The sequence below is a fragment of the Episyrphus balteatus genome, chromosome 1 (assembly GCF_945859705.1).
Source record: "Episyrphus balteatus chromosome 1, idEpiBalt1.1, whole genome shotgun sequence".
NCBI lineage: Eukaryota > Metazoa > Arthropoda > Insecta > Diptera > Syrphidae > Episyrphus > Episyrphus balteatus.
Window position 1 is genome coordinate 115,920,459 of NC_079134.1, and position 12,522 is coordinate 115,932,980.

Here is a 12,522-nt window from a genome sequence, read left to right on the forward strand (position 1 = left end):
CGATTTCACGAACTAAACGTTGGAAAGGCAATTTGCGGATCAACAATTCAGTACTCTTCTGATAACGACGGATTTCACGAAGAGCCACAGTTCCGGGACGATAACGATGTGGTTTCTTTACACCTCCGGTGGCTGGAGCACTTTTACGAGCTGCTTTAGTAGCCAGCTGCTTCCTTGGAGCCTTTCCACCAGTCGATTTACGAGCAGTTTGCTTTGTACGAGCCATTTTTCACAATTTTATTTTTATTCACACTTGAACTAGACACAATCACTAAATAACTCTGAAAAATTTTAAAAATCTTCTTTATCAATACGAGCCTAAATTTGTCTCCGTTCAGTTGTTTTTTTTCATTCTCAAAAGAATTTCCAATTGGAGAGGCAAGAAAAAATAGCATAAATAATGTGGCAGTTGTAGCGCAAAACACAGTTCAACAGTGACTTTTGTGCGGTGAATATCAAATTATCTTAAAGAAAAATGACTGGTCGTGGTAAAGGAGGAAAAGGTTTGGGCAAAGGTGGCGCTAAACGTCATCGTAAAGTGTTGCGTGATAATATCCAAGGTATTACCAAACCAGCAATTCGTCGATTGGCTCGTCGTGGTGGTGTAAAACGTATTTCTGGTCTGATTTACGAAGAAACCCGTGGTGTTCTAAAAGTGTTCCTGGAAAATGTTATCCGTGATGCTGTTACTTACACTGAACACGCCAAGCGTAAGACCGTCACCGCCATGGATGTAGTTTACGCTTTGAAGAGACAAGGGCGTACTCTTTATGGTTTCGGAGGTTAATTTCCTCTCGTTTAAAAACAAACAATCGGTCCTTTTCAGGACCACAATAAAATCTTAAATTGATATACACTTAAATTTTACTGTTTTAAAATTCATACGTATTGATCGTCTGAAATAAAAAAAAATTTGATTGAAACGAACAAGAAAATAAAATTTTTTTCAAATATTTGAATCTACATATATATTTGTATATGTATGTGGAAATCTGAAAAAAAAAAAATATATGAAGACAGAAAATAAAATGAAGAAAAAGAAAATGGCTACCTGTGGTAAATTAAATTATTTTTTTTACCTAGCTTTGACGCGCCTGAAATAATAAAGTAATTGATAAATTCTTAGAAAAGAAAAATAATTAAAATATTATTGCTTTTCAAACGAACACATCGATTATTACAAGTCAAACAAAACCAAATCCATATTTTTTACCTTTTTATGAATCTTTTACCTAGGTATATTTTTGTAAGTATCTTAAATGCGCTATTTTTTTATTTTTCAATCAAATTAAGCTATTTTGTATGTGTTCGAGCGTTTTTTTCTATTAAAAACAAACAAACAACAACAACAACAACATTTTAAATTAATAAAGGTTCGTAATGAAAAAATCGATGTATCTCTCGTAGAAATGGTTTGTCGTCCTGAAAAGGACGGTTTTTTTTGTGTTTCTTGTTTTTGCAGCACAATAGGTACCAAATTTAGGCACTCTTTTCGGTTTTCTTTGGCAACAAAACAGCTTGGATATTGGGAAGAACACCACCTTGAGCAATTGTTACACCAGAAAGCAATTTGTTCAATTCCTCGTCATTACGGATGGCCAATTGCAAATGGCGGGGGATGATTCTTGTCTTCTTGTTGTCACGAGCAGCATTTCCCGCCAATTCCAAAACTTCAGCCGCCAAATATTCCATAACAGCTGCCAAATACACTGGGGCACCAGCTCCGACGCGCTCAGCATAGTTACCCTTGCGGAGCAAACGATGGATACGACCAACAGGGAATTGAAGCCCAGCACGGTTTGAGCGGGACTTTGCCTTTCCCTTCACTTTTCCACCTTTACCACGACCAGACATATTAAAACTTTTTATTTAGATTAAACAATTTAAGAGAAAAAGACTTGTTCACTTCAGCACTGCACACTGTATTCTGACCGAATCACAAATGCTCACTTTTATTTATACAAATCTTGCAGCTGCTCACACATCGAAAAAGCGGTGTGTAAAATTGACAACTGCTCGTACAAACAGGGAACATTAACTGGGGGAAATGTACGGTGAGCTCACAGTTCTCGTTCAATCGTCATAGTGTTCAGTTACTACAACAGTGAAGTGAAGTGAAATTAAAAATGCCGCCCAAGACTAGTGGTAAAGCAGCAAAGAAGGCCGGAAAGGCACAAAAAAATATCACCAAGACCGATAAGAAGAAGAAGCGCAAGAGGAAGGAAAGCTACGCAATCTACATTTACAAAGTACTCAAGCAAGTACATCCCGACACCAGGGATGAAAAATCGTGTTTGAGCATTGTATGGAAATTGAAATAAAAAATGTATCGAATTGTACTTTTTGAATCTTTCAATTTTTTTTTTAAAGAACAATTCGAAAAATTTATTTTTAATGAACGAATAATTTTAAGATAAACCAAAAACTAAATTAATTTTTTTTTTTTTTTTTTGAAAAAATTCGGAAAAAACTTTTGAGGGCATTTTTGATTTTGTTCTTTGTTACTGTGATAATAAGCAATAGGTCGTTTACAACTGCAAAACACTGATGTTTCATTAAAACTCAAAACTTAAAAAAAATCCTTTCGTGATTAAATATGTAAATTTACAGATTTATTCAGATGTATTAAACTTCAATACTTAGGATTTAATCTTATCGTCAATAGCTATTTTTTTTAATAAATCTCACAAGTATAAACAAAAAAGTAATGTCCTTAAAAGCAAATTTAATTTCTTCGAAGAAAATTAAATAAAGACCTTAAATTCACCCTTGACCGTTGAATGTTCTGTTCAAATCAAAAGTGTAGTGGACTAATATTGCAGTTTTAACAATATCTTAGAAGATTCGAAGAGCAAAAATTGATCCAGAATACCTTTGACATCGATACGATATAGGTAATCGGAAGGACAAAACTGTATCGAATTTAGTAAAAGTGTATTTGTGTACTTAAGCCAAGTCAAGTGTATCGAAAAAAGTACAATCGTATCGACTTTTGCAACCCAGCCCGACACTGGTATTTCATCGAAAGCCATGAGCATCATGAACAGTTTTGTAAATGATATCTTCGAAAGGATTGCCGCTGAAGCTTCGCGTTTAGCTCACTACAATAAACGCTCAACAATCACAAGTCGGGAGATCCAAACTGCCGTGCGATTGTTGTTGCCTGGTGAACTTGCCAAGCACGCTGTTAGTGAAGGAACTAAGGCAGTTACCAAATACACAAGCTCGAAGTAATTTATTTACTGAATTTCTTCAATAAATGGCCCTTTTCAGGGCCGCAAAAATATCAAAAAGAGATACCAACCAAATTCACAAAAAAAATCTATGATTTCTATTAGGGAATTTATGTATATTGAAAAAAAAAAAATTAAATCATTCTATTCTCGCATTGATTTTGTTTGAGAAAATTATGTAGCGTCGATATGTTTTTTTTTTTTGAGAAAACTAAGTATCGTCGACATATTTTTTTTAATTTTTTTTTTCTTTTGAGAAAACTATGCAGCGTCGTCGGTCGTCGCCATGTTTTTTTCTCGAGAAAACTATCGAGCATCGACATTTTTTTTTAGAATATTGTAGCATCGATATAATTGTATTGACATAAATTTGTAATAAAATTGAAAATCATCACATTCTTCGCATTTAATTTCTAAAATTGTTTGCAGTTTGAATAAAAATCATAGACTCCATACAAAAAAAAAAACCTAAACTAAAACTGTTCTGTTTGGATTTGAAGGAAAAACCTACTTCTTTTCTTTGTTTTTTTTCAATTTGTAGCAATTGAAGTTTGAATCTCTTTGAAAAAAAATTTGTAGTCCTGAAAAGGACTGTGGTTTTGTATATTAATTTCAAATTTATATTGAAATTACTTCTTAGCCTTCTTGGCAGCAACCGCCTTTTTGGGTTTAGCTGCAGATGCTGTCGCTGATTTTGCTTTTGGTACTTTTGGCTTGGGAGCAGCGGCCTTTGCTTTAGTTGGTTTAGCTTTGACTGCGGTAGTTTTCTTAGCACTTTTTACCTTTGGCTTTTCTACCTTCTTTTTATCGGCAGTCTTTTTTGTAGTGGCAGCAGCTTTCTTCACTTTCTTCTCACCAGCAGCCTTCTTCAATTTTTTGTCACCAGCTGCAGCGGCTTTTGGTTTAGCAGCAGATTTTTTCTTCTCGGCGGACTTTGCTTTTGGTTCCTTGCTTGCTAATGCAGACAATTTGAAAGAACCAGCAGCACCCTTTCCTTTTGTTTGCACTAATTTACCACTAATCACAGCACTTTTCAAGTATTTTTTGATAAATGGAGCAAGTTTTTGAACGTCCACCTTGTAAGTAGCTGCGATGTATTTTTTGATAGCCAACAACGAAGAGCCACCACGTTCCTTCAATGTCTTGATGGCGGCATCAACCATTTGCTGAGTAGGAGGATGAGTTGGAGTTGATTTTGGTTTCTTTGAACCACTGGCAGCAGCCTTCTTGGGTTTTTTTTCTGCAACAACGGCAGGAGATGCAGCGACAGTATCGGACATTTTGATTTTTTTATTAAAATATAACTTTCAATATAATAAAACACTTTTAAGAATTCACTTTTTTTTTGGTAATCTTCAAGCGAAATATCAACTCATAGACTTGAATTGATGAGAATCAACGAGAACGAAGGTATACAAAATTTTCATTTATTTGAACGCTTTTACACTGTTGCATCCTTAGGTTAGTCTGAAAAATTAAAGATTTTTCATATTTTTAGCTAGAATTTTACAAAAAAACTAATAAACTATATTCATACAATATAATAGTTTATTATTTAAATATTTTTTCCAAAAAATAACTTCCAGTTATGGCACAAACTACATTTGAAGTCAATGATTGATGTTTTTTTTTCAATACTTACGTTTAAGAACGCTTATAATTTAACAACAAAATATATTTTCTTATCAAAATTAACTTTTTTATATTGTTAATAGTTCAACTAACTAAATTGTTGCAAAATTTGAGCAAAAAACAATAACATTTCTTTTAAAATCAATTAAAACTATTTGAGTAATGAAACGCGTCTTTCACTTTCTCTAGGCGGTGGCATTTTGTTACAAAATTAGTTTTTCATTTATACAATGACAAAATAAACAAAATATATCATTAAAAATTACTTAATAAATAAATAATCACATAAATATCAATTTTACATCTAGATTAGATTAAGGTTTGTTTTTATTTTGCTAAAGTTTTATATATACAATTGTCTTAAAACTAGGCTTATAATTAACTATTACTAGATTGTTGGCTCAGAAGGGGCCTAACTTATTTCTACTGGCTAAAAGGATGGTTTTATAAAATATAAATACATATTTTTGTCGACTTAATCTAATACATGAAAATTTAAATTGAAAAATAAATGTCTTGTTAAATAAAATAGAAAATTAATTATAACTCAGGGTTTTTATCCCCTGTCGTGTCCGCTGTCCGCTCTTTCGTAGAAAGGTCTTCCTTCGTTGAATAGTACATCCTGGAATCTGGCATCGATTATCGCTCTTGGGTGTAGGTACCTTTGGCTGGTGAGAATTTCGTCCTGTAGCAGTTGTTGTACTTCCGGGTTTGGATGTCCTTCGAGGTTCCTCAAAATTCGGCTGGATAGTTCCATCATATGCTGGTCGATTGGGATGATGTCAGCTGCCTCGTACAGCTTCTTATTTGGCCAGTACTTCCTCGTTAGGGGGTTCCGATATAGTCCAGTGCAAACTCTGAGTATTTTCCTCTCGAAGAGTTTGATCTTCTTCATGGCTGATGGTGAAATTGTGAACCAGACCGGGCAGGCATAGGTGATGACGGGCCTGATGAGCTGCTTGTAGAGGAGTAGTTTTGTCTTCTTGGAGAGTCCATACTGCTTCCTTAGTAGAGGATGTATAAGGTGAAACGAAAAACTGGCGCGTTTCAATATAGCTGCAGCGTGTTTGTTAAACTTCATCCGGTTGGTGAAGTTTACTCCCAGGTATTTGGCTCTGTCCTTTGTTGTAACTACCGTGTTGTCAGGAAATCCTATGGTGATGTTCCGGCTCCTTTCGGCGATCCTTCTTCGGGCCCTCGTCCTTGTCTGTGGTGGTCTGAAACAAATTAGCTCCGTCTTGCTGGCGTTGATCTTCAATCCCCATTTGAGGTAGTAGTTCCAGAGATTGTAGATGTGCTCCTGCACTCTACGGGCTGCTATCTCCGGTGATAAAGATGTTGAGTATGTGATGGAGTCATCTGCGTACAGTTTGGTCCTCGTGCCTGGCGGGTTTTCGGGTTGATCTGCTGTAAAAATATTGAAGAGAAAAGGGCCTAATCTTGACCCTTGCGGAACTCCGGCCTTAATGGGTCGTAGTCCTGACTTGTCGCTGGAAACCTGTACAAAGAAGAGACGATTAGTTAGAAAATTTTGGATGATTTTTACCAGATATCCTGGGAAGCCAAATTCCATTAGCTTAAAGATGAGTCCTTTGATCCAGACGCTGTCAAATGCCTTCTCGATGTCTATCAGGCATGCTACGGTGGTTTCCTTTTTGTTCAATCCCACGGTGATGTTGCTGTGAAGTCCAAGAAGAGGATGAATTGTCGAGTGCTTGCCCATGAATCCATACTGGAAGTTTGGTATTATATTTCTTTCTAAGCAGAAACTTTTTACCTTTCTCAGTAGTAGACTCTCAAGTACTTTGCTAACACAGCAAAGTAGTGAGATGGGCCTGTATCCTTCCACGGTGTTCCTGTCGGTCTTCTTTGGTACTGGAACAATCCTTGCTGTTTTCCATGCTGCCGGAAAATAGCCGTTGTTTAGGCAGTTGTTGAAGATGACTGTCAGCAGGAAGAGGGCGATGTTCGGCAACTTTTTCAAGACAAAGTTGGAAATGCCGTCTGGTCCTGTTGACTTCTTTGAATTTCCTGTGATGATGGTCTCACGGATGTCTTCGGTGTTGGTGAAAACGTCGTTGTTGATGGGGTTGTGGGCAGGATTTTCCTCGCTGAATGTTGTTATTGATGTCTGGTGTCCTTCAATCACTCTTGCTTCTACTTCCATCATGAATTCCGGGAGATGAACTGGTGGATTGTCCGTGAAATTTCCCTCGAAGTGGTTTGCAAACGCTTCGGCTTTTTCTGCTGGGGTGTGTGCTGTTGTTTGTCCATGGCTGATAGAATCTGGGAGTTGTCGTCTTCTTCCTACGATGGCGTTTATCTTCTTAAAGCAGTCTGGTCCAGGTTTGATATCTTGGAGTCTTCTTTGTAGCTGGGAGTCCTGGAAATGTTTAACCGCCCGGTCAAACATAACTTGGGTGCATTTTAGTTCCGAATAGGTCCTTCTGTATTCGTCATTCTCCGTGTTGTAGGTCCGATGTAGTATCCGCTGTAGCTTTTTTCTTAGCCTCTGCCTGTGGTTGTTGATGGCGATGATATTCTCTGGCAGGTTCGAGAATCTATCCCTTGATGTCTTCTGGGTCTTCTGGTTGTCCAAGGCGATGTTGACTGCAGTCTCCAATCCGTGGATCGCTCCGTCAATTTCCGTGTTTGTTAGGTTGGCGATGTTGGTCACTTCAGGAAGTCTTGCCTCGGTGTCATCGCGGAATTGTCTCCAGTTGACTTGATCATACCTGATGTGAAACTCCGGATCAGGTTGAGTGGTCAATATCCTCTGTCTGAGTCGAATATCAAGCTCCACAGCAAGATGATCCGAATCCGATGGATGTGTCACACAGCGGTAGTTCTCGAACTGTGAGAGAATGTTGATGAAGCTCGTTGATGCTAAGAAAAAGTCCAGCGTTGATGGTGTCCTCGGGAAGGTGGGTGTTGGTTGCGATACGATGGCCAAAGAATGTCGGTGTGGATTGTTGTCCAGCCAGTCCACGATGGTTTCTCCTTGCGGTGAGCTGATGCTGTCCTGCCATCTGGGGTGTCTGGCGTTGAAGTCTCCTCCAATGATGCAATGGGTGTGCTGGTCTGCGATGTCCATTAGTCTTCTAAGATCCTCCTCGATGTTTCCTTTAGAAGATGCGCATTTCATGTAAATTGACATCAGAATCAGGGTTTCTGATTCCGATGTCTTGATGATGACGCAGGTAGCTTCTGTGGCGTTGAGTCCGTTGATTTTCATCTGTTCCCCTTGGAACAGCTTCCTCATTAGTATGGCGGTTCCTCTTCCTCCGTTGCTGGTTTTGTCCTCTCTGAAGATTTGGTATCCCTCTGGTTGATATTTGTTCCTCGTCTGTAAATTAGTTTCCTGTAAGAAAAGAATATCGGGTTTCTTTGACTTTAAAAACAAGTTTAAAGAAACCCGTCTGGTTATGGAGTAAATAGAGTTTACATTGTAGGTTAGTATTTTAAGGGTTTTTAAATACATAATTGGCAGATAAGACGGCCAATTATTAATGTTTTTGCCTTATCGTCAAGGCTTGCATAATTGCTTGGGACTATTTGCTTGGCCTTTTGCACTAGAGTGAAAAGGTCAGCTCCAAATAGTCTTTCAGCATCTGCAAAGACGTCTCCTTTGTCCTGGGTCTTCGTTGCTGGTTTTGGTGCTGGGGCAGGTTGTTTCTTCGTTGTTGTTGCTGCTGGTGCCTGTTGAGTTGTTTCCTGGGGCTTGGCGGTCTTCGTGGGTTGGCGTCTTTGTGTTGCACGGGCTGCAACGGTGGCAAAGCTCAGTCCTTGTTGGATGGATTCCACTGTCGTCTTCTTCACAGCTTTGGCTTGTTCCACCTTCTTCTCGGCGGCTTTCCTCCTTTCCTCCATTTTCCGTTTTAGGCTGGGGCATCCTTTCCAGCTAGCGGGGTGTCCGGTTTTCTGGCAGTTTACGCAGTAAACGTTGTCATCCTTCGTGTTGTTCTTCGTCCTTGGGCACTCTCCTGGCAAATGCTGGTCCTTGCATTTGACGCATCTGTATCGCATGCCGCAGTTGCTGGCGACATGTCCAAAAGCCTGGCAGTTCTTGCACTGGGTGATGGTGGTAGTCCTGAATTTTTCCCAGTGGATTTTTTGGTTCAGGAGCAGTGTTTTCTTGAAGACTGCTGGGATGTCGCAGTCCTTCTCCAATTCAACAACAAAGTTGTTGTACTCCTTGTCCTTCCTTCCTTTTTGTGGGCTCACGTTGATCGCGTTAATTCCTTCGTGCTTGAGTTCTTCGATTATGTCCTTTACCTCGAATGTGCTATGGACTCCTTTTAGCATCATGAGGACTTTTTTGTCTTCCTTCGGGGTATAGGTGTTGAATTCTGTCTTCCTTTCCTTTAAGTACTCCGTGATTTTCCTGTGGTTGTCCTTGGTCTTCGTTAGGATGACTGTCTTGCCGTTGTTGTAATTCGTGGCCTTGTATGCTACACCCAGTCCTCTTAAATGTCGGTTGAGCTCTGCGACATTCAATTTAAAACAGACAATGGGTGGCATAAGCTTTTACATCAAAATAACAATATTTTTTGTTATTTTTGTACTTGTAAATGCAACCATTCGATCGCACCGTATAGGTAGTGTATGAAACATACAAAATTCACCCTGCATACACTCGCTCCAAGAATAATAAAAATTATAATAAAAATATATTAAAAAACATCAAAAATATCAAAAATATTAAATATTTATGTGTCAAATAATGACATTTTGTGTTTTATGTTTATATACAACGTATAAAATACATAATTTTTGTTTAGTCAAACATTCCATTCCAGGTACAGCTGTATGCATGAAAAAAAAAACTCTGCAAGAATCATAACATTTTGTCGATGTAATCAATGGACCTAATAAACAAATTTTATAGCGTAAAAATAATATAATTAAGTAAAAAAAATAATTAAATTTCATGTTTCAGGCATATATACATCAATTCCAACGCATATAATTTGTTTATTTAAACATTCCATCTAAGGTTTTGTTCAAGAAAAAAAAAAGCAAACCTACTATGCAGCTTCTTTTGCAAGAATTATGAAATTCAACAGAAAGGAACGTGTATCCAATGGAAAAATAAACTTAAATAATGTACCTACAAGCTGCCTAGATACATATTTCTTAAATTCTTAGAAAAATGTAAAAAAATAAAGCATATCTACTAAATATTTTGCCTAAAAAGTATTTATCCCCTGCTAGAGGCGTAGATTGAGAAAAAAAAAAATTAAAAACCTAGCTATATTTATTCTAACTAATTTTCAATATGCAATTATTGAATGAAATTGGTTTGTATCTCTTTGAAATTATTTGTGGTCCTGAAAAGGACCGTTTTTTAATATAACGTGTAAAAATCTTAAGCACGTTCACCACGGATACGTCTGGCCAATTGAATGTCCTTTGGCATAATGGTTACACGCTTGGCATGAATAGCGCACAAGTTGGTATCTTCAAAAAGACCAACTAAGTATGCTTCACTTGCTTCTTGAAGCGCCATAACAGCTGAGCTCTGGAAACGCAAATCAGTTTTGAAATCTTGTGCGATTTCACGAACTAAACGTTGGAAAGGCAATTTGCGGATCAACAATTCAGTACTCTTCTGATAACGACGGATTTCACGAAGAGCCACAGTTCCGGGACGATAACGATGTGGTTTCTTTACACCTCCGGTGGCTGGAGCACTTTTACGAGCTGCTTTAGTAGCCAGCTGCTTCCTTGGAGCCTTTCCACCAGTCGATTTACGAGCAGTTTGCTTTGTACGAGCCATTTTTCACAATTTTATTTTTATTCACACTTGAACTAGACACAATCACTAAATAACTCTGAAAAATTTTAAAAATCTTCTTTATCAATACGAGCCTAAATTTGTCTCCGTTCAGTTGTTTTTTTTCATTCTCAAAAGAATTTCCAATTGGAGAGGCAAGAAAAAATAGCATAAATAATGTGGCAGTTGTAGCGCAAAACACAGTTCAACAGTGACTTTTGTGCGGTGAATATCAAATTATCTTAAAGAAAAATGACTGGTCGTGGTAAAGGAGGAAAAGGTTTGGGCAAAGGTGGCGCTAAACGTCATCGTAAAGTGTTGCGTGATAATATCCAAGGTATTACCAAACCAGCAATTCGTCGATTGGCTCGTCGTGGTGGTGTAAAACGTATTTCTGGTCTGATTTACGAAGAAACCCGTGGTGTTCTAAAAGTGTTCCTGGAAAATGTTATCCGTGATGCTGTTACTTACACTGAACACGCCAAGCGTAAGACCGTCACCGCCATGGATGTAGTTTACGCTTTGAAGAGACAAGGGCGTACTCTTTATGGTTTCGGAGGTTAATTTCCTCTCGTTTAAAAACAAACAATCGGTCCTTTTCAGGACCACAATAAAATCTTAAATTGATATACACTTAAATTTTACTGTTTTAAAATTCATACGTATTGATCGTCTGAAATAAAAAAAAATTTGATTGAAACGAACAAGAAAATAAAATTTTTTTCAAATATTTGAATCTACATATATATTTGTATATGTATGTGGAAATCTGAAAAAAAAAAAATATATGAAGACAGAAAATAAAATGAAGAAAAAGAAAATGGCTACCTGTGGTAAATTAAATTATTTTTTTTACCTAGCTTTGACGCGCCTGAAATAATAAAGTAATTGATAAATTCTTAGAAAAGAAAAATAATTAAAATATTATTGCTTTTCAAACGAACACATCGATTATTACAAGTCAAACAAAACCAAATCCATATTTTTTACCTTTTTATGAATCTTTTACCTAGGTATATTTTTGTAAGTATCTTAAATGCGCTATTTTTTTATTTTTCAATCAAATTAAGCTATTTTGTATGTGTTCGAGCGTTTTTTTCTATTAAAAACAAACAAACAACAACAACAACAACATTTTAAATTAATAAAGGTTCGTAATGAAAAAATCGATGTATCTCTCGTAGAAATGGTTTGTCGTCCTGAAAAGGACGGTTTTTTTTGTGTTTCTTGTTTTTGCAGCACAATAGGTACCAAATTTAGGCACTCTTTTCGGTTTTCTTTGGCAACAAAACAGCTTGGATATTGGGAAGAACACCACCTTGAGCAATTGTTACACCAGAAAGCAATTTGTTCAATTCCTCGTCATTACGGATGGCCAATTGCAAATGGCGGGGGATGATTCTTGTCTTCTTGTTGTCACGAGCAGCATTTCCCGCCAATTCCAAAACTTCAGCCGCCAAATATTCCATAACAGCTGCCAAATACACTGGGGCACCAGCTCCGACGCGCTCAGCATAGTTACCCTTGCGGAGCAAACGATGGATACGACCAACAGGGAATTGAAGCCCAGCACGGTTTGAGCGGGACTTTGCCTTTCCCTTCACTTTTCCACCTTTACCACGACCAGACATATTAAAACTTTTTATTTAGATTAAACAATTTAAGAGAAAAAGACTTGTTCACTTCAGCACTGCACACTGTATTCTGACCGAATCACAAATGCTCACTTTTATTTATACAAATCTTGCAGCTGCTCACACATCGAAAAAGCGGTGTGTAAAATTGACAACTGCTCGTACAAACAGGGAACATTAACTGGGGGAAATGTACGGTGAGCTCACAGTTCTCGTTCAATCGTCATAGTGTTCAGTTACTACAACA

General features: G+C 37.5%; 6 protein-coding genes across 6 annotated transcripts; 3 read left to right on the forward strand and 3 right to left on the reverse strand.

Moving 5' to 3' along the window:
• Window positions 1-450: 450 nt before the first annotated feature.
• LOC129905483 (histone H4) lies at window positions 451-816 on the forward strand. The gene has a single exon (XM_055980949.1). It carries the CDS (start codon window positions 476-478, stop codon window positions 785-787), a length of 312 nt encoding a protein of 103 aa, XP_055836924.1. The 5' UTR covers window positions 451-475; the 3' UTR covers window positions 788-816.
• A 619-nt stretch (window positions 817-1,435) lies between these two features.
• Window positions 1,436-1,860, reverse strand: LOC129905479 (histone H2A). Its single transcript, XM_055980945.1, has one exon. It carries the CDS (start codon window positions 1,852-1,854, stop codon window positions 1,480-1,482), a length of 375 nt encoding a protein of 124 aa, XP_055836920.1. The 5' UTR covers window positions 1,855-1,860; the 3' UTR covers window positions 1,436-1,479.
• A 266-nt stretch (window positions 1,861-2,126) lies between these two features.
• Window positions 2,127-3,234, forward strand: LOC129905481 (histone H2B). The gene is made up of 2 exons (XM_055980947.1): window positions 2,127-2,267; window positions 3,004-3,234. The coding sequence occupies exons 1-2, from the start codon at window positions 2,127-2,129 to the stop codon at window positions 3,232-3,234; spliced, it is 372 nt and encodes a 123-aa protein (XP_055836922.1).
• Window positions 3,235-3,830: 596 nt separating this feature from the next.
• Window positions 3,831-4,539, reverse strand: LOC129905477 (histone H1-like). The gene has a single exon (XM_055980943.1). It carries the CDS (start codon window positions 4,511-4,513, stop codon window positions 3,863-3,865), a length of 651 nt encoding a protein of 216 aa, XP_055836918.1. The 5' UTR covers window positions 4,514-4,539; the 3' UTR covers window positions 3,831-3,862.
• A 6,329-nt stretch (window positions 4,540-10,868) lies between these two features.
• LOC129905485 (histone H4) lies at window positions 10,869-11,238 on the forward strand. The gene has a single exon (XM_055980950.1). The coding sequence runs from the start codon at window positions 10,894-10,896 to the stop codon at window positions 11,203-11,205; it is 312 nt and encodes a 103-aa protein (XP_055836925.1). The 5' UTR covers window positions 10,869-10,893; the 3' UTR covers window positions 11,206-11,238.
• Window positions 11,239-11,853: 615 nt separating this feature from the next.
• LOC129905480 (histone H2A) lies at window positions 11,854-12,278 on the reverse strand. Its single transcript, XM_055980946.1, has one exon. The coding sequence runs from the start codon at window positions 12,270-12,272 to the stop codon at window positions 11,898-11,900; it is 375 nt and encodes a 124-aa protein (XP_055836921.1). The 5' UTR covers window positions 12,273-12,278; the 3' UTR covers window positions 11,854-11,897.
• Window positions 12,279-12,522: the final 244 nt, after the last annotated feature.